General features: G+C 46.0%; 1 protein-coding gene across 1 annotated transcript in view; it reads left to right on the top strand.

Annotated features, from left to right (window-relative positions):
* Nucleotides 1-2860: 2860 nt before the first annotated feature.
* ppp2r5d (protein phosphatase 2, regulatory subunit B', delta) overlaps nt 2861-22129 on the top strand; it is a 51980-nt gene continuing 32711 nt past the window's right edge. Inside the window, exons 1-3 of the mRNA XM_048269154.1 lie at nt 2861-2943; nt 4215-4298; nt 15691-15868. Coding sequence (XP_048125111.1) covers nt 2917-2943; nt 4215-4298; nt 15691-15868 — 289 coding nt within the window. The 5' untranslated portion in view covers nt 2861-2916. The remainder of the gene's footprint in view (nt 2944-4214; nt 4299-15690; nt 15869-22129) is intronic.

Here is a 22129-nt window from a genome sequence, read left to right as displayed (position 1 = left end):
GTAGTATTTGCTGTTGTATGGTAGTATTTGCTGTTGTATTAATTGTTACTTCAGATCTCCTCTGTGTGGTAGCTTGACTGTTTTTCCTCATTTGTGTCAGTAGCTTTGGATAAAAGCATCTGCTAAATGAATAAATGTATATCACGTCTTCTAGGGAAGCACACCAGTGCGCACGCGATTCTGACCTTTGACCTCTGACCTCTGACCTCCTCACTCAGCAGCTAAGCGGCAGGAAGTAAGTAGTACAGCAGCCAGGAAGGGTCATGTTGTTTTTCTTCTCATTTCTGAGAACTGGGATGATGGGAACTGGGTCTCAATCCTTTTGATGGTGACTGGAGATCTTCCACACACTAATGTCATGCACTTTAGAAATGATTTGGAGAAACACAGCTTTACATGGTGAAATTTGTAGATGATTTGGAGGAAGACAGCTTTACATGGTGAGGTTTTTAGATAATTTGGAGAAACAATTTGACATGGTGAGCTTTATAAACACAACTTTACAAGGTGAGGTTTTTAAACACAATTTCACATGGTGAGGTTTTTAGGTGTACTTCACATGGTGAGGTTTTTAGGTGTTTCATTTAACTTTAACAATGGTTTACGCCTCAGAAATTGGATTACCTACAAGGAGCATTTGTATTGCAAAAGGAATATACATGCTATTGAATATACTGGTACATTTTCCCATCTGTAGAATACTTCAGCCTCACCACAAGCATTTCATATAGTTGGGCTTGACCTATTGTGCTTATGACCGCTAAACTTGAACTTGGATTACTGTATCCTTGTTTTTAACTCATTTATTTTCTCTTACAGTTGCGGTTTGTATATGTTTATGGTTGCTGTTATTATTCTGTTAAAATTGTATTTAGTATATTAACGATATTGGTATTTTTAGGCTAATTGATTTTACTATGAACTATTTATTGTAATGTTATGTTTATTGATTGCTAAATACCGTAAACATAAACAACCCTCTCCCCCTCAGTGTTGAGTCTGCAGGCTATTGTGTTGTGGTAAGTAGATGACTAATGTAATGTTCTCCCTTAGTGGTTCTACTGGCCCAGTCTCACATCTGAAGGACTAACTAATGGTAAGTCAAGCAACTGCTCCCAGGGTCCTCCTGAGTGAAATCTACACTAAAAAAAATGACATGACAAATTAACCTTTTTAGGCAACAAATTGCCCACAGTTGCTTTATCTACATCTAGATATATGTATTAGGTAAATTAAATACTTATGTATATCTGTATGTAGATAAAGTGATTGTTTGCAACTGATTGCCTAAAAAAAGTCAATTTAATATGTTTTTTCCCCCAATGTATAAGAGTTTATAAGTTACTCATCGTTTGTAATGTTGATGGTAATGTGCTGATGAGTTTTGTGATGTAGCCTAACTGTGTAGGCCTGTCTGGGGTTCACTTCATCACAGTGTGTTATTCATATAACTGAGGGCTGCTTCATCTTCTCCTAATCTTATCAAGCAGATTTTGTGCCATGAGTCGTCTTGTATTACAGTTTCACACAAAGGCTCTTACACCTCAATGCACTGCTGTGTTGCCTAATAAGGCTGCATATAATTATTGCAGATTGTTTTGTATTTGTTCAAGTTATGTCAATAGAGTTATGCCAGTTGATCGCTCATTTACAGAATGGTATAATATGTACTTCATTTGTACAGTGTATGTACAGCTGCTATTCTTTACTTTTCAATAAAACATATTCAGCTAAACCTAAAATGCTTCCTAAGTCTTATTTGCAGTTCATTCGTTATGACTATCTTAATGTTAATTTCGAGAAGAAATATGGCACTTCATCCTGAGAACGCTACAGGAGACCTTTATCGCGCTGCTCAATGGACTAACGCTGCCCACTGGGGGGCGCTAGGGTGCTAATTTGATACTAGAGCCTGTATATACGGCTCTGTTTGCTATGTAAAAGTCCTGCGCAAGTTCACTCAGGTGTCTGCTTGAGATAGAAGCTACCCTTGGAGGTAGGCCAGGTTGAAAACATGTTAACTTCATAAAACAAATTTAGTTCCAGCCTCATGGTGTACTAAAGTAAGGATCATTTCTAGTGATTGGTAAACTGAATCTTATTAATAGCTTCCTTTAGCGTCTATCTGTTTCTGTGTGAATCCAAAATGTGGGGCCAAACTTCTCCAAGGACAGTCCTCACATGAAATTCTTTCACTGAAATGACAGACTGTCGGGCATGTCATGTTATTATTATATAGCCTAAAGAAATATAACTGAATGATGGAGTGAAGTGAAAAGAACCCATTAAGATTTTCTGCTTGGTAGTTAGTAAAAAAAAGTGTGTTTAGCCTATAGGCTATTAGACTGGCCGTGGAAACAAATCAGGCACAGTAGAATGTATGTATCGTGAGTTCATTACTGTCGCCTACACCGGCCGAGGCTACCTGCAGAGGCCAAGACGGCCAGTGGAAATTCAAGCCATTGATGAGCATCAATTTGACAGGTTAGGAAGGCTCAGATGAATGGACGAATGCAAGAAGATGCTAGAATTAAACTACAACTGTATGTATTCAGCCAAACGTCTTATGCGCGACTTCTTTGTTATTTTGGCATTTTGGCTCTTTTAGACTACTATCCCGCTCTGATAGCCGCCAACACACCCCAAAGTTATACACCCCAATCTCGCTAGATTTAAGGAAAAGGGCGATACCCCTCATACCCGCTCATACCATTTACTGTCCAATGAAGTGAGTTACTCGGTCTGTCACTGGGGTGTCTGACGTCCCACAAACCAATGGTGTTATTCTTGACGTTAGTCTGACCAATGAGATTTTTCTCGGCCTAGAAGGGCGCAGGGACATCGAGGTAAAACAGTACGAGTGCTCGAGTCCCGAGGAAGTCAGTCACGGAGTCACCGTGAGACAACAGCCGCAAAATGCCGAATAAAACTAAAAAAGAAAAGGTAATGCAACACCGTGGGCAAAAAACTGCAGATGAACTGTTTTAATTTCAGACTGCGCAGCAATGCAGGCCAGTTTATACAGAAGACGTTTCTTATTTCTAGAGAACTGTCCGTGAATGCAGTATTTTGTATGGCCTAGTAGCTGGCAAGCTAACTGGTGGCATAACTAGCTAACGGATAGCCTACGTTATGGTATCATACAGCCCCTTTCTTTTTTCAAATTGTCAACCCAGATGTGCCAATTGGAGAACTGTGCTTGTGAACGTTATTTAACAAGTTATTTAATTGCATTTCTATTCATGGATTATTGCAGCATTTCAGTTGATGGGTGACGAGCTCGTATCAAAATTACTTTTAATAATTCATTTAGCCGCCTAGCTAGCTAGCTTTCCATCCAGCTAGCCGTTTTGTGGTCTTGTGTTGTCTTCTTAACGTTTGCCAGTATTTGTCAAATCAGCCTTAGCGAGCAAATCTCAAGTTTATAATATATTGTTCCAAGCAATGCTGTCGGTTATGTTAAATGTCTGGCCATAGCCTTTGTGGTTGATTGCCTCTTCTGTCAAGACAGAATTGTTGCCGGGGAAGTATCAGCAAACGTTTGCTTTGGTGTCTTGAGTGAATAAACTAATTTATTTTTGCGGTTAAAGCTAGTTACAATTACGTTGCCAGTATGGATAGTTTGCCAAATATCGATATCTTACAGACATGGGTGAACTAGTGTCTTGTGTCACTTCATCTGCGAATCCGATCAGAGATGCTGCGAATCGTCTGGTCTTGTGCGTTAGCTAGCAACATCTTCATCTCCTCAATGTTATGTTAATCATTCTTAGGGATGCGCCCCAAAGATACCCGCACTGTAATGTAATGTCGTGCACGGCTTTGACAGATTACAGGAGTTTCCTTGCATGGTCTCAATGGCATAGAATCGAGGGAATAACGTAGTGAATCATTTGATAATTTAATCAGAACTAGCTCGTTAAGTTAGGTCAGATCACAATTGCTTCTCTGGGTTGTATGCATAATCTCACCAGCGCTCTAATTAGCAGGACAGCGTCGGTCTGCGCAGTGTAAAATGGGTCCGAATCTCAGCTAGCCGGACTGATTAAGAACAAACACCTGATTTTAACCCGGGAGTGGATGAGCTCTCTAAAACTGGCCTCAGCCTCTCATCCTACTGTTACCTTCCACATGGAGCGCACAGTCCGTGAAAGCTTGTGCAGACATCATGTCATGTAGCAATCACATTAATTATTTTATTGTGCTGTTTGCAGGAACCAACCAAATCCGCGAAAGGCAGCACGAAAAACAGTAATGTCAGCGGTGGGAAGGACACCGGAAATGAAAATGCAGAGGAGGTAATCACCTTCCAAGAATTGAGTTGGTTCTTGATTGTAAACTCAATACAGTGAAACAGACACACACACACATACACCTATATTACGGTCATTAACATCCAGATGTTTTAAGAGATATGTCTTATAGACCTTTCTGTCTGGCTTTGGAATATGTGTGACTGGCCTTCCTGAGGTATGTTCTCTCTGGGAAAGGCTGTTTCCTGGGCAGTCTGACCCTGGTGGCGGTTTTTCCATCAGGAAGGGAGAGGCACCCTCCTCAGCATGCAGCTGAGATCATCCTGGCCTGGCCTGGCCTGGGGGGGGGTGTAAATGGAGAGAGGAGAGGCAGTAACTCCTGACTCTGTTTACTGCCAATAAAACACACACACACACAGAGGGGCATGCAAGCTAATGTGGGCTATTTATCAGTGTAGGTCTCATTTCGCTGGCCATGTCGTCAGGCTAAGGACATTGTTGGACGGAGAGAAACCTGATGTGGGAGGAGACTTGGTCCGATCTCTGTCCAGTCTGTCAGCTCAGTGTGTGTGTGTGTGTGTGTGTGTGTGTGTGTGTGTGTGTGTGTGTGTGTGTGTGTGTGTGTGTGTGTGTGCCTTTCACTGGTGGAAGGATGGAGGGAGGCGCTCATGGGCTTCTGTGAATTACATTTCAAGTGGCTGTCCAAGTTGGATGAGTTGACATGTTTTCCAGCAGAAGGCTTGATGTGGGCCAGTCAGGCTGAAAATACAGTAGATCATCGTCACGGTTGCGGTTTTGAAAATACAGTAGGTCATCGCCACGGTTACGTTTTTGAATATTTCTAATAACTGGCACCCACTGGCATGCGTTGATGGAACGCAACTGTGTGTAGGAGCCGTTACAGCATCTTTGCTGTTGTTTGCGTCAGTTGAACAAGATCAGCATTAAATGCACGTTTCATGTCAAGGGGCTTGAGTCTGTGTCCACTTTAGTGTGGGTCACAAGATGAAGCCCTAGTTTGCTGTTTGATGCCTTTGTTGTTGATGTTGGAGCAAGATGCATGAAATGCAGTGTTTCATTTGAGAAATGGGATTCTTGTTTGTGCATAATATACATTGAATTGTGGTCAGATGTTCACTTGTGAGAGAGATTTACACATATCTGCCTCTGTCTGCTTTTCCCAACAAGTACAGTATGAGATGTTTGTTTTTTTACAAAAGCCAAGGGCCATTTGAAGTAAATGTTGTTGATCATAAAGGCTCTGTTGATAAGTAAATGTTTTTGATAATAAAGGCTCTGTTGATGTTCTTGATCATAAAGGCTCTGTGTATGTTGTTGTTGTTGATCATAAAGGCTCTGTTGTTGTTGATCATAAAGGCTCTGTGTATGTTGTTGTTGTTGATCATAAAGGCTCTGTTGATGTTGATCATAAAGGCTCTGTGTATGTTGTTGTTGTTGATCATAAAGGCTCTGTTGATGTTGATCATAAAGGCTCTGTGTATGTTGTTGTTGTAGATGTTGTTGATCATAAAGGCTCTGTTGATGATAAGGCTGTATAAGAACATTTTGCTCATACATCACGGCTAGGCTTGGGTATCGAATATCGAGTATTGGTTGGAACCGGGACTATGTTTGCGATTTTCCCAGAATCGTTCAAAAGTTTAAATTTCGATTCCTAGTTTCGATTCCCAGTCCGCCGACCGGAAGAAGAAACTGCTGCACACCAATGAAGAAGCGCATAGTTCATAGAATTAAAATTCATGGAGCGAGTGCAAGAGAGCAAGTGATGTCTCCATCCAGTTTCTTGTATTTAAAACAAGCAATTGTATAAGTCACTAGGCTATTAGGCTACGGGAGGAAGTGTAGTGGTTGAAGAGTGAAGATGTTTTTCACGGGTTTGGTTAAAGGTGTGAAAACGGTAATAATACAGTAGGCCTATGTACAAAATAATATGCCTGGCGTTTTCGTGGTGTAGCTGAGGCCTGAGAGATATACAGGTAGCCTACGTGTAATGAGGAAGCCTACTGTAGAATGAGCGGGAGAAAGAGTTGGTAAGCCAGTTAACAATAGGTTGGCCATATGTTCGAATTTTGACCGGACATATGGATTTTAAAATAAAAAAAGCCCTGTTCGGCGCAGCCTCAAGCCGGACGCTCATTTGTTCTCCTTTTTGGAGTTGCGCTTGGCATCTAAAATCTTTGCTCGGACGCAGCATCGTTTCACAAACTATGGACGCGAAGACTGCTGGTCAAATTATGTGCAGTGCTTCGCAATCAGGAGGAAATACTGTATATGTTAAGTTGATCTGTTTGCATCTTTCCAGCGTGTGTTGCTGGCCTAGCCTAGAGAAGAAAATATCTGTCTAAGTTATAATAGCCAACCTGTAATATCTGCCAGCAGCTTGCTTGCCATCGTTAATTTAAAACAAGTCAATGGTTTTACAATGTTTCAGTCAAGCTTTGGTTGGTTTAGATACAACTGGTATGCAAAATGTAAAGTAGTGGATTAACTTTAATTTGCTGTGCTGCATATTGGACAATAGATGCATATAGTAAATTATATAAAGTAGGCTTATTAAAATATGTAAATAGCTTAGTCTAAGGGCTGAGCTACACCAGGCGCTTAACTGAAGCGTTCCGTTCCCGTTGCGTCTGCTGCAACAATTAGCTTCCATTATAATCAATGGAAGTAGCTACTCCAGACGTGACAGTGGGGCGTACGTTCAAAAAAAATAGACCATTCATCTAAAATGGATTTTACGCGTCGCGAACGGAACGCTAAGTTACGCGCCTGGTGTAGCTCATACCTAACTTTGAAATAAATATTGAAGGGAATCCAGTCCAGTGCACATGTCTTAGCCCTAGCCCTAGGCTACTACAGACACAGGTGAAGTCAGCCTCAGCAGTAAGCAAAACCAAATATGTACAGCCAGCTTCAAAAGCAAGCAGCCCAGACCCTAAAATTGAGCATTTATGGCTGAAGGCAATTATTTTTCTTTCGCCAAAATATATTTGGTAACTTCTGTAGACATCCAAAATGGGGTGGGGGTTAAAATTAGTAGGAAAAAAAAACTATTGCTTAAACCGTCATATATATCTTTTTGCCGTGGTATAGTCTTAATTTTCATTTAGATGTCTTGAAAAGCTCATTTAAAATATCCTAAACTTTTTTTTGACCCTGCCTCTTAAAAAAATCGGAATCGAGAATCGTTAGGAATCGAAATAAGAAATCAGAATTGGAAACGGAATCGTTCAAATTCAAACGATACCCAACCCTAATCACGGCAGATTGACACAGTGTCTGGTGGGTCACCAGGATGTGGCATCATTCTGAGATATCGACTGTGGACACTCACTTGACCACTGATTCCTCAGAATACACTAATACAACGCTCAGAATACACCAATACAACGCTTGCACCTGTTTGGATGGGATTCAGGTCAGAGAGAACATTAGGAGAGCACAGAACTCATTTGTGGAGTAGTGGGAATATTTCAACCGGTCGGCCTGCGTTTGACTCCCAAACCTGCTGTTGCGAGTCTGTGTCTCTTTGGATAAAACCATCTGCTAAATACCAGTCGACTTAGCAATTACCGAATTTTCAGTCAGTTAATCTGTCAGTTACTTTCTCGATTAATTGTTTACTTGGTAATATGTCAGAAAACGGTGAAAAGATATTGATCATTGTTCCCCAAAGATGCCTTGTTTTGCCCACATGTAAACATATTTACTTTACCGTTATTGAGGAGCAAGTAAAGGAGAATATATTAAAGTATGAGCAGCTGCAATCAGCACATTTTGAGGTATAACTAATTACCAAAATATTTTCCGACTAATTTAATACTTGACAACTAATGAGTTAATTGACAAATTGTTGCAGAGCAGTGATGTCTCCTAGTGAACTGCATCAGGACTCGGGAGTGTGTGTTAGCATCCCTCCAGTGAACTGCATCAGGAGTGTGTGTTAGCATCCCTCCAGTGAGCTGCATCACGACTCAGGAGTGTGTGTTAGCATCCCTCAGTTAGTGGCATCAGGAGTGTGTGTTAGCATCCTTCCAGTGAGCTGCATCAGGAGTGTGTGTGTTAGCATCCCTCCAGTTAGCGGCATCAGGAGTGTGTGTTAGCATCCTTCCAGTGAGCTGCATCAGGAGTGTGTGTTAGCATTCCTCAGTGAGCTGCACCAGGAGTGTGTGTTAGCATCCCTGCAGTGAGCGGCATCAGGACTCAGGAGTGTGTGTTAGCATTCCTCAGTGAGCTGCATCAGGAGTGTGTGTGTTAGCATCCCTCCAGTGAGCTGCATCAGGAGTGTGTGTTAGCATCCCTCAGTGAGCGGCATCAGGACTCAGGAGTGTGTGTTAGCATCCCTCCAGTTAGCGGCTTCAGGAGTGTGTGTTAGCATCCCTCCAGTGAGCTGCATCAGGAGTGTGTGTTAGCATTCCTCAGTGAGCTGCATCAGGAGTGTGTGTGTTAGCATCCCTCCAGTGAGCTGCATCAGGAGTGTGTGTTAGCATCCCTCCAGTTAGCGGCATCAGGAGTGTGTGTTAGCAATAGCATCCCTGCAGTGAACGGCATCAGGAGTGTGTGTTAGCATCCCTCCAGTTAGCGGCATCAGGAGTGTTAAAAAAAAAATGCATTATGGGATTATGAATTTTGTTTTGAAGTTTTGTTGTGAAAACGGAGGGTTAGCCTACTTAACGTAACTGTGGTTCTCTGAGTATCAATGTCATAAGATGGTTCATCTCATTACACATCATAACAATACATAGGCCTACAGTACGTGTACACATGTGCAGGACAATTCTAGTGGGATTCAACTTCATGTAGCCTAGCCTAGGCTAGCCACCTGCAGACGTCTAGGCTGACTGCATAACTCTGAGATTCTGCTATTTTTTCAAACCGGAATTGTGCATATGTCATGGTTGAAAACGTCGAAGTCGAATCACCCAAATGTTTCACAGATATTTTTTTTTTTTTTTGCGGTGATGACTGTGACGAGCTCAGACCCGCGGTAGGGGTCACGTGACCGCGGTAATGCGGTTACCGTCCCAGCCCTAGACACACGTCCGTCCTGCACACACAGACGTGAACATCTGATGGCTGTTAAGGCAATGATACATGGTGCAACTTTTTGTTTCCTTGCAATCATGTGATCGGTTCTGTGCGCTCTCATTGGATATAAAGGATCATGACTAGTAGCTTACTGTTGATTTGAAGCTCTTCAGGTAAAATGCTGGTGTCTAATCTGAGTGGGGAAGTGCCCAAACAACACCTGTCAGTCATGTTGCCCTAGGGCTGCTGAAGTTGCCCTGCATCATCACCTTTACGTGCTTGTGGGTTAGAGTGCCCATCCCCAGCCCCTGGGTTAGAGTGCCCATCCCCAGCCCCTGGGTTCAAGTGCCCAGTTGACCTGCAGGCACAGCCTCCCATCAGTCTCTCCTGGTAAGAGTGTTGTGCCTCTGTGTGTTAAATGTGCTCTAAGCCTCCGATAAAACCTGCTCTAAGGGTAGCCCTGTGTAGAGTGAGTGTGTGTGTGTGTGTGTGTGTGTGTGTGTGTGTGTGTGTGACCTGCTCTGAGGTCTTCTAAAGAGGAGATGTGCGGAGCACACAGATTAAGGATTTCTCTTCAGAAAATCTCTCTTCCTCTCAGAGTGTGTATCCTCAGGCTCCCTGGCTCTCTATTGGCTATTTCTGTGGCCTGCTTTTCATTGGACAAGAGGACAGAAAAGGGGCGGGGCTCTACCACTAGTTGCTCCTCACGCACAGAGATGGAAAATGGGCTTATCATTTCTGGGTGGGAGGGGGTGGGGCTTATCATTTCTGGGGATTTTCGGGGAGGGTGAGAGAGATAAACCCCACCCCCTCCCACACAAACATTCACCTACCTGCACACACACACACTCAACCTATACACACAGACACACACACACACACACACACAGTGTCTTGTCAGACACCTGAGGTGCGCAGATGATGTCCAGCAGACGCGGTCCGCAGTATTGGTGACTGAACTGCGCTCACCCAACTCTGATGTCATGTGCGCTTGGGGATATTGATTATCTATTCTCAGTCCAGCCCAGTCATGCAATCTCCAGACCAACAGCCAAGAGGTGGGGCCTGCCTTTACATGCCCATGTACATTGTACACATACACGAACACACACACACACACACTTGCTACTGATATGCCCACTCCAATACACACACACACACACACACACACACACACACACACACACACTTGCTGCTAATATGTTTTCAGTTTTTGATGACCTTTGTCGGGTGCCGTAGTCCTACGTGTCTCTCTTGCACCTATCTGATGTGTGAAGCCTCAGCAGGTGAAATTCATGTTGATTGTTTTTATTTATGGATTAACAGACATAAGACACACTGTGGGCTGGACCCTCTTCTCATGTGGACATCTTTGCATCTTTGCTGCAGTCCAATAGTCTGTTTTCTATTGGCTTAGCAAGGGTCCTAACTGACTGACATGACCAGGAAGAATATTAGCCCATATTAGCTAGTGCATACGCCTGCCTTTGAAACCCACAGATGCTAAAGCCTGTCGTTGAAACCCAATGTTGGTGCATGAGCCTGTCGCTGAAACCCAGGGATGCTAGAGCCTGTCGCTAGCATGTTTCTTAAATGCTCCGCATAAAGGCGGCAACTTGAGTACGCCGACACTCTGTCACTTGCTAACATACACCAGCACCAAGTTGTTCACTAACAAGCATTCAATAACCGAGAGAGAGAGACAGGCATTCAATAAGCGAGAGAGAGAGACAGGCATTCAATAAGCGAGAGAGACAGGCATTCAATAAGCGAGAGAGAGACAGGCATTCAATAAGCGAGAGAGAGACAGGTTTTTATATAAAACGAGAGAGACAGGCATTCAGTAAGGAAGAGAGAGACAGGCATTCAATAAGTGAGAGAGAGACAGGCATTCAATAAGCGAGAGAGAGACAGGCATTCAATAAGCGAGAGAGAGACAGGTTTTTATATAAACGAGAGAGACAGGCATTCAATAAGCGAGAGTAACAGGTTTTTATATAAAATGAGAGAGACAGGTTTTTATATAAGCGAGAGAGAGACAGGCATTCAATAAGCGAGAGTAACAGGTTTTTATATAAACGAGAGAGACAGGTTTTTATATAAAACGAGAGAGACAGGCATTCAATAAGCGAGAGACAGGTTTTTATATAAAACGAGAGAGACAGGCATTCAATAAGCGAGAGACAGGTTTTTATATAAAACGAGAGAGACAGGCATTCAAATAAGGGAGATTCAATAAAGGAGAGACAGGGGCATTCAATAGGAGAGAGACAGGCATTCAATAAAGAGAGAGACAGTATTCAATAAGGGAGAGAGACAGGCATTCAATAAGGAGAGAGAGACAGGCAGACAGGCATTCAATAAGGAGACAGGTTTTTATATAAAACGAGAGAGACAGGCATTCAATAAGGGAGAGAGACAGGTTTTCATATAAAACGAGAGAGACAGGCATTCAATAAGGGAGAGAGAGACAGGCATTCAATAAGCGAGAGAGAGACAGGCATTCAATAAGTTTAGAGTAACAGGTTTTATATAAAATGAGAGACAGGCATTTAATAAGCGAGAGACAACAGGTTTTCAATATAAAATGAGAACAGGTTTTATATAAAGAGAGAGAGAGACAGGCATTCATATAAAGCGAGAGAGACAGGAGACAGGTTTTTATATAAAACGAGAGAGACAGGCATTCAATAAGCGAGAGACAGGTTTTTATATAAAACGAGAGAGACAGGCATTCAATAAGGGAGAGAGAGACAGGCATTCAATAAGGGAGAGAGAGACAGGCATTCAATAAGGGAGAGAGAGACAGGCATTCAATAAGGGAGAGAGAGACAGGCATTCAATAAGGGAGAGAGAGACAGGTATTCAATAAGGGAGAGAGAGACAGGCATTCAATAAGCGAGAGAGAGACAGGCATTCAATAAGCGAGAGAGACAGGTTTTTATATAAAACGAGAGAGACAGGCATTCAATAAGCGAGAGACAGGTTTTTATATAAAACGAGAGACAGGCATTCAATAAGGGAGAGAGACAGGCATTCAATAAGGGAGAGAGAGACAGGCATTCAATAAGCGAGAGAGAGACAGGCATTCAATAAGCGAGAGTAACAGGTTTTTATATAAAATGAGAGAGACAGGTTTTTATATAAGCGAGAGAGAGACAGGCATTCAATAAGCGAGAGTAACAGGTTTTTATATAAACGAGAGAGACAGGTTTTTATATAAAACGAGAGAGACAGGCATTCAATAAGCGAGAGACAGGTTTTTATATAAAACGAGAGAGACAGGCATTCAATAAGCGAGAGACAGGTTTTTATATAAAACGAGAGAGACAGGCATTCAATAAGGGAGAGAGACAGGCATTCAATAAGGGAGAGAGACAGGCATTCAATAAGGGAGAGAGAGACAGGCATTCAATAAGGGAGAGAGAGACAGGTATTCAATAAGGGAGAGAGAGACAGGCATTCAATAAGCGAGAGAGAGACAGGCATTCAATAAGCGAGAGACAGGTTTTTATATAAAACGAGAGAGACAGGCATTCAATAAGCGAGAGACAGGTTTTTATATAAAACGAGAGAGACAGGCATTCAATAAGGGAGAGAGAGACAGGCATTCAATAAGCGAGAGAGAGACAGGCATTCAATAAGGAAGAGATAGACAGGCATTCAATAAGGAAGAGATAGACAGGTTTTTATGTAAGCGAGAGAGAGACAGGTTTTTATATAAGCGAGAGAGAGCCAGGCATTCAATAAGCGAGAGAGAGACAGGCATTCAATGAATTTTATTGAGCTGCGCAACAAAAATAGAACTGAATTGTAATGGACACGGTGACAGCAGCGGTGGCAGAGTTTGGTGCTGGGTTGTTGCTGGGTTGAAGCGTGGAGTGTGCTGCGCTCACAGTGGCACCTACTGTATGTGCGGAGGCCTTGAAGGGGTCAGGAGAGAGGGATGCCCGACTACACGGCTACTGTGCTCACATGACTAGCGTGTGCTGAACATGTCTGTTAGCGTGTGCTGAACATGACTAGCGTGTGCTGAACATGTCTGTTAGCGTGTGCTGAACATGACTAGCGTGTGCTGAACATGACTAGCGTGTGCTGAACATAACATGACTAGCGTGTGCTGAACATGTCTGTCTATGACATTATGGGCTCACATTTACATACATGTATTCAGAAAAAGCCTCAGAGGAGAAATGAGTTCAACATGTGTCATCGTGCATGTGTGAATGAGGAGAGTTTGGCTTGTCATAATCAGGGAGTAATCACATTGGCTGAGAAGGTCAAGCGGACTTTTCGACTCACATGCAAGTTTTGATTATTTCCACTGTTGCCATGGCAGTATTCGTGTAGTGAAACTGCTGCTCGTGCACGAGCGAGTCAGCTCAAACAGGACGATACTGAGACAGACGGTACGATAGTGGACAGCTCGACAGTAAGAGACTTCAGTCTAACTGAAACTCATCCCATGACTCTAATCTTAGAATCAGGTTAGAGAAGTTTACATGTGGCACACACACACACACTGCTAGGTCATAGCGGGACCATCAAATCATATAAGATTGCTCCTGCACCGTCTCAGATTTTGTTCAAACCTTGTCTGAATCCTGAATGGATGCCAAAATCAAGGCCTGTAAAATATTTCTGTTCGAATCTTATTTCTTCATATTTCTTCAGAACTTGGTTTTACAGGCTGAATAACACATTATCTGGAAAAGCCAGATTTTGCATTAATATCCTGAAAAGCATTATTCACAACCAGACTAAACTTCGCAGGATGGTAGACAAACATGTTCTCAGTATGATTGAAGCACTAATAGTTCATGCGGCATTGTGTGGGCTAGCTAGCAGGTACATGCTGGGTGGAATTCTATATAGAATTGCCAATGTTCCAGCATAGACAAACATTATAGGCATAAGAATGTAATTATTTTGATTTTGTGTGTGTTAGTTAGAACAACATGAAGCCACCCTAACACATTCCACGTCTTTCACTCTTGGTTTTGGGTGGGAGATGTAACATATGACGTGAGTTATCAGAGAAATGTGGATGCTAGTTTGGACAATTAAAATAACAATTAAATAAAATAATAATTATTATAATACAATAATAATAACAAGTGAAACCCACAAGCAGACTGTAATAGCGATGACTAAGTAGCCTCACCTATCCTGTCCACACCTGACCACACCGGCCCACATGTCCTGTCCACACCGGCCCACCTGTCCTGTCCACACCTGACCACACCGGCCCACCTGTCCTGTACTGGGACTAGTATCTGTCCTGTCCCCACCTTCCCTGTACTGGGACTAGTATCTGTCCTGTCCACACCTTGTGTGTGCAGGTCTAATCCACATGGTTGTGTGTGTGCAGGCCTAATCCACATGGTTGTGTGTGCAGGTTGTGTGTGCAGGTCTAATCCACATGGTTGTGTGTGCAGGTTGTGTGTGCAGGTCTAATCCACATGGTTGTGTGTGTGCAGGCCTAATCCACATGGTTGTGTGTGCAGGTTGTGTGTGCAGGTCTAATCCACATGGTTGTGTGTGCAGGTCTAATCCACATGGTTGTGTGTGCAGGTCTAATCCACATGGTTGTGTGTGCAGGTTGTGTGTGCAGGTCTAATCCACATGGTTGTGTGTGTGCAGGCCTAATCCACATGGTTGTGTGTGTGCAGGCCTAATCCACATGGTTGTGTGTGCAGGTTGTGTGTGCAGGTCTAATCCACATGGTTGTGTGTGCAGGTTGTGTGTGCAGGCCTAATCCACATGGTTGTGTGTGCAGGTTGTGTGTGCAGGTCTAATCCACATGGTTGTGTGTGCAGGTTGTGTGTGCAGGCCTAATCCACATGGTTGTGTGTGCAGGTTGTGTGTGCAGGCCTAATCCACATGGTTGTGTGTGCAGGTTGTGTGTGCAGGTCCTAATCACATGGTTGTGTGTGCGAGGTCTAATGTGCATGGTTGTGTGTGTGCAGGCCTAATCCACATGGTTGTGTGTGTGCAGGCCTAATCCACATGGTTGTGTGTGCAGGTTGTGTGTGCAGGTCTAATCCACATGGTTGTGTGTGCAGGTTGTGTGTGCAGGTCTAATCCACATGGTTGTGTGTGCAGGTTGTGTGTGCAGGTCTAATCCACATGGTTGTGTGTGCAGGTTGTGTGTGCAGGTTGTGTGTGCAGGCCTAATCCACATGGTTGTGTGTGCAGGTTGTGTGTGCAGGCCTAATCCACATGGTTGTGTGTGCAGGCCTAATCCACATGGTTGTTGTGTGCAGGTTGTGTGTGCAGGCCTAATCCACATGGTTGTGTGTGCAGGTTGTGTGTGCAGGCCTAATCCACATGGTTGTGTGTGCAGGTTGTGTGTGCAGGCCTAATCCACATGGTTGTGTGTGTGCAGGCGCAGCAGCAGCAGACGGCGAACAAGCGTCCGAGCAACAGCACGCCTCCGCCCACCCAGCTGAACAAGATCAAGTACTCCGGGGGCCCGCAGATCGTCAAGAAGGAGCGCCGCCAGAGCTCCTCACGCTTCAACCTCAGCAAGAACCGCGAGCTCCAGAAACTACCTGCTCTCAAAGGTACACTCACATACATACACACATCATACACACACACTCATATACACATACTATACACTCACACTTTCACTCTCTTACACTTAACACACACACACACACACACTCTTCAGTCCAGATCCAGAAATGGTTATGCCCAGCCTTTCCAATCTCACACTGAGAAGGACACACACACACACTACACATTCCCACCATATCGAGTCTCTCTATGACAAGGAGAAATGTTTCAGCTACTGTCTCACAAGAGCACACAAACCCATGCCCAAAGGTGTGTGCACGCACACACACAAACCCATGCCCAAAGGTGCACGCACGCACACACACATGCACACTAAAATAAAGTTGTGGAAACTCTTGATTATTTAGTCTTTCTGGATCCCACAGAGCACACTCTGGTCGCTCACCTCAACATGAATGATTAGCAAGCTCAGACACACACACACACACACACACATAATGTTCCACTGTGGCAGTATTAGCGGTGCCTTTCTACTTCATGTGGGTTCACTTCTTCACACCAAGATCGCTGGTGTCTGGCCACACAGCCCCATTTCACCCCACTGCCCCACCCTGGGCATGAGAGATGTGTGCTGTAGTTTGAGAAAAAAGAACAGCTGCCACCACTTGCTGTTCCTGGCCGAGCTTTGCTGTTGTTGCTCTTTGTTTGTGTGTGTTTGTGTGTCGGTTTGTGTGTGTTGGTTTGTCGGGCTGGCTGGCCGTGGGTGTTCTCTGTGTGTGAGGGAGAGTGTGTGTGGAGGTGTAAAAGAGGGAGAGGAGATGAAGAGAGCGTGTGTGGAGGCAAAAGAGGGAGGAGGGAGAGATGGAAGAGAGTGAGGGAGAGTGTGTGTGTGTGTGTGTGTGAGGGAGAGTGTGTGTGTGTGGAGGGGAGAGGGAGAGAGGGAGAGTGTGTGTGTGTGTGTGTGGAGGGAGAGGAGATGAAGAGGTGTGTGTGTGTGAGAGAGGTGTGAGGGAGAGGTGTGTCAGGGAGAGGGTAGGCAGGGAGAGGTGTGTGGAGGGAGAGGCAGGAGGCGTGTGGCAGGAGGGAGGGAGATAAGAGTGTGTGTGTGAGGGAGAGTGTGTGTGTGAGGGAGAGGTGTGTGTGTGTGTGTGTGTGAGGGAGAGTGTGTGTGTGTGTGTGTGAGGGAGAGTGTGTGTGTGTGGAGGAGAGGGAGAGATGAAGAGTGTGTGTGTAAAAGAGGAGGAGGTGTGTGTGTGGAGGGAGAGATGGAAGAGAGGAGGAGAGGAAAAAAGAGGGAGAGGTGTGTGGAGGAGAGTGTGTGTGTGAGAGACAAGAGAGTGTGTGTGTGAGGAGAGTGAGTGTGTGTGGAGGAGAGGTGTGTGTGAGGGAGAGGGAGAAGAGAGAGGGTGTGAGGGAGAGGAGGTGTGAGGAGAGGTGTGTGTGTGTGAGGGAGAGGGAGAGATGAAGAGGTGTGTGAGGGAGAGTGTGTGTGTGTGTGTGTGAGGGAGAGGTAAAAGAGGGATGTGTGTGAGGAGAGATGGGAGGTGTGTGAGGAGAGGAGAGATGAAGAGAGTGTGTGTGTGTGTGTGAGGGAGAGGTGTGTGTGTGTGTGAGGGAGAGGGAGAGATGAAGAGAGTGTGTGTGTGAGGGAGAGTGTGTGTGTGTGAGGGAGATGGAGGGAGAGGAGAGAGAGAGGAGTGTGAGGGAGAGGTGTGTGTGTGTGTGTGTGTGTGGGGGAGAGATGAAGAGAGTGGTGTGTGTGTGTGTGAGGGAGAGGGAGAGATGAAGAGAGTGTGTGTGTGAGGGAGAGGTGTGTGTGTGTGTGTGAGGGAGAGTGTGTGTGTGAGGAGACAGAGATGTGTGGAGGAGGAGTGTGTGTGAGGAGGGAGAGATGAAGAGAGGTGGAGGAGATGTGTGTGTGAGGAGAGTGTGTGAGGAGAGGTGTGTGTGTGTGTGCAGGAGAGGGGAGATGAAGAGAGGGTGAGGGAGGAGTGTGTGTGAGAGACAAGAGAGTGTGTGTGTGTGTGTGTGTGGGAGAGAGTGTGTGTGTGTGTGTGAGGAGGGAGAGATGAAGAGAGGTGGAGGAGAGGTGTGTGTGTGGAGTGAGGGAGAGGTGTGTGGAGGGAGAGAGGGAGAGAGAGGTGTGGAGGAGGAGTGTGTGTGTGTGAGGGAGAGATGAAGAGAGGTGAAGGAGAGTGTGTGTGTGTGTGAGGGAGAGGGAGAGATGAAGAGTGTGTGTGTGTGTGTGGGGGAGAGTGTGTGTGTGTGAGGGAGGAGTGTGTGTGTGTGAGGGAGAGTGTGTGTGTGTGTGAGGAGAGAGATAAAGAGAGGCAAAAGAGGAGGAGTGGAGGGAGAGGCAGGAGTGCAGGGAGAGTGAGGAGAGTGTGTGTGTGTGTGTGTGTGAGGGAGAGTGTGTGTGTGTGAGGAGAGGGAGAGATGAAGAGAGAGGTGTGTGAGGGAGAGTGAGAGGTGTGTGTGTGTGTGTGTGAGGGAGAGTGTGTGTGTGTGTGTGTGAGGGAGGTGTGTGGAGGGAGAGTGGAGTGTGTGTGTGTGTGAGGGAGAGGGAGAGATGAAGAGAGGTGGAGGGAGAGGGAGAGATGAAGAGAGGTGTGTGTGTGAGGGAGTGTGTGTGTGTGTGAGGGAGAGAGAGGTGTGAGGGAGAGTGTGTGTGTGTGTGTGTGTGAGAGAGGAGAGATGAAGAGAGTGTGTGTGTGTGTGTGTGAGGGAGAGTGTGTGTGTGTGAGGGAGAGGGAGATGAAGAGTGTGTGTGAGAGATGGAGGGAGGGAGAGGCTAAGAGAGGGTGTGTGTGTGTGTGAGGGAGAGTGTGTGTGTGAGGGAGAGGGAGAGATGAAGAGAGTGTGTGTGTGTGAGGGAGAGATGGAGGAGAGCGGTGAGGGAGATGAGTGTGGAGGGAGAGAGGGAGGGCGTGGAGGGAGAGATGGCGTGAGAGGCTGAGATGTGTGTGTGTGTGTGAGGAGAGATGGAGAGAGCGGTGTGTGAGGAGATGGAGAGGGAGGGAGAGGGAGAGGCGTGAGAGAGGAGAGGTGTGAGGGAGAGATGGGAGCGTGTGTGTGAGGGAGATGGAGAGAGTTGGTGGTGAGGGAGATGAGAGCGGCAAGGTGTGTGTGTGCTGAGTGGAAGAGTCTCCAGCCCCATGAGCCAGAAGTGTACGTGAAACTGTGAGATGTCAGATCCATGGAGATTTCTATCACTAACACCAACACTTGGCGTCCCAACACTGCGTCCCAACACCCAACACCTGTCTCAACACCCAACACTCAACACTCATATCCCAACACCATGTCCAATGACCCAACACCCAACACCCAGTCCCAACATTCTCATGTTTTACCTCTGTTTATGCCTCTACCTGCCGCCTCTGTTGCCTCTGCCTCTCTCTCCCTCTGTTGCTCTCTACTTCTCAAACATTGTGCCCTTAGAGCGATAATTGATCATTGGTAGGTGTTTACACTAAGTAGGCAGTGCCACACACACACACACATTGGCCACACACACACACACACAGCTTCTGCTACGTTGGCTGCTAATTTCATCTCCATAAAATGTACACTTTCTGGCTGCGCCCCCTGAGGGCACACAGGACCGCCCCAGCACCTCTCGCACGACGCATTTCATCAGTCTCCAAACAGCTGGTCGGTTTTTTGTACCAGCGCCTGTTCAAAAGCATTTTGTGTATGTGTGCGCAGGCGTGTGTGTGTGAACTGCAGCGCTTTTATTGTTTCTATGGCGCAGGCTTCAGCGCTACGAGAAAGCCAGAGGAAGCTTCATCTGTAACCGTGTGCGCAGGTGTGGTGTGTGTGTGTGTTTGTTTGTTTTGCTATGGCGCAGTGTTTAAACAAACAGAGGAAGCTTCATCTGTAATCCTGTGTGTGTGTCTGCATAATTGAATGTGCCAGGTGATTTAAATGTGTGCGTCAGGGTGTCTGTCATCTTTTGAAAATGGGTATTGTTGGTGTGTGTTTTTGTATTCTGAAATCTATATGCCTGCTCACCGATACCACATACACATGCCATACACACACACCATTGAAGCCAGCGCGCTGCTCTAACTCCAGATGGTACTTTAGACACACACACACGCACGCACGCACAGCAGAACGTGACGAATACAGGAGGCCGCGCGAAAGCGCAGCGGTGTGCTGCAAGTGTGTGTGTGTGTGTGTGTAAAAGGTGTGTGTGTCTGCTCTGCTCTTGTGTCTACAGTTGAAAGCCTGTGAAGGTCACCAGCTTGGGGAGACCAAGAGGATGATGAAGACCAACTGAGCGGCCCAGGTGTGTGTGTGTGTGTGTGTAGAAATGAAGAAAGGATTAAAGTGACGAATAGATTTTGAAAAAAGTAATGACGGCGAAGGGCGAGGATGGGTACTCAAGTGGTGAAGACTGTACCGGCGCGGTAAAATGGATGGGCAGTGCAATCTGATGAGGTTAGCGCTGAGGGCGCATTGTGAGCACCTGACCATTGAACTGAGCCGCTATGGGGTGGGTTGGTACCACATACAGATGGAGAGATATGCCCGTGTGGTCTGTCTGGTGAGAACGTGGTGTGTGTGCGCATACCCTGCCCAGATGACCCGACAGTTATTAATGCTTCTTCTCACCCAACGAATTAACGAATGAATTAATTCAATCAGGCTGGCTGGCATGATAAATATTTCTACAAAGCAGGACATCAAACAACACAGGTCTGAACTCTCTCTCTCTCTCTCTCTCTGTCAGTCTCTGCCTCCATTTCCATCTCCTGCCTCTGTTTTCTTCCTCTCTCTCCCTCCTCCCCAGTCCGTTCTCTCTCTTTCTGCCACGTAAGCCTTGCACGGATGGACACACAATGGTGTGTGTGTGTGTGTGTGTGTGTGTTACCTGGAATGGAAAGAGGAGAGAAAGAGCTGACTCTCTGGAGTCCCCATTACGCTTACCAGGAGATATGACGGCATTACACACACACAGTTGCACAGATACACACACACACACACAGGGGTGCGAACAAGGCACGAACTCCCACGCTATCTGTACTCCCCACAGCACTGCACAGGGAGCCGTCACACGGGTAGATGCATCAGGGTGGAATGAATGTGATCCACACACACACACTAGCCAAGAAAAGATGAAGGAGTCTCCACCAGACTAGAGAACAGCATCATGCCTGTTTTGCCCTGCTGCTGCCTCCTGCTGCTGCCCTTCTGCTGCCCTGCTGGCGCCCTGCTGCCCCGCTGGCTGACCCGCTGCTGCCCCGCTGCTGCCCTGCTGGTTTGCATTTCAGACATAGTTCTGGAGGAGAGACTAGCAGGAGGAGAAGAAAGAGGCCTCTACAAAGATGAGGGAAGAAGAGAGAGGCAGGAGAGAGGGAAGGAAGAGAGAGATAGAGGAAGGAAGAGTGCTGCATTATGGACCGAAGTACGGTGTCTGTGACGGAGTGTGTGTGTGGGGATACGGATGTTGACTGACTGGAGCAGAAACACCCAAAACGCCCCACAGACCACTGGGATCTCCTCTATCTCTCTCTCTCTCGGTATGCTTCCTGTGTCTTTGTTGCATCATTACGAGGGCATTACAGCAGAGCTTCCAGCGCACTAAACTGTCCATAGTTTACCAGACACACGAGTGCCGTGTGTATGTGTGTGAGCAGCGCGCAGCTGCACATTTGTTTGTACGAGGTGCGCGCGCAGGTCGGCACATCCAACATACTGCAGAGTGGCATTGAGTTTACGGTGCCTGGAATGGGCCGATAAGGGACTGTGGATGATGGTGTGTGTAAGGCTGGCCCCAAAGCCTACACACACACACACACACACAGGAGACCTGTGGATGATGGTGTGTGCATGTCCCAGCCTACACACACACACACACACACACACAGGAGCAGGACCTGTGGATGATGGTGTATGTCTCAGTCTACACACACACACACACAGGAGAGACCTGTGATGATGGTGGCGGGAAGGCGTCCCAAAGTCTACACACACACACACACACACACACACACACACACAGCTGGTTGGAGACGGCCCGGACATGGTCAACAGACCCAGTGGCATGGGCACAGGCCTGTTATGGCTGCTGGGCAGAAATGTCACCTATGCTTCTGTTCATCCCTCTCTCTATCACACCTCTCCCCAGTTCATCCCCTTTTCCCCATCACACCCTCCTGCCCATCCCCTCAGTCTATCCCCTTCCCCTGTCCATCCCTTCTCCCAGTTCATCCTCCCTTCCCAGTCTATCCTCAGCCTCCCCAGTTCATCCCCTTCAGTTCATCTCTCCTCAGTTCATCCTCTTCTGTTCATCCTTC

The sequence above is a fragment of the Alosa alosa genome, chromosome 18 (genome assembly GCF_017589495.1).
Source record: "Alosa alosa isolate M-15738 ecotype Scorff River chromosome 18, AALO_Geno_1.1, whole genome shotgun sequence".
Classification (NCBI taxonomy): Eukaryota; Metazoa; Chordata; class Actinopteri; order Clupeiformes; family Clupeidae; genus Alosa; species Alosa alosa.
This window is presented reverse-complemented; position numbering and strand designations above follow the sequence as displayed.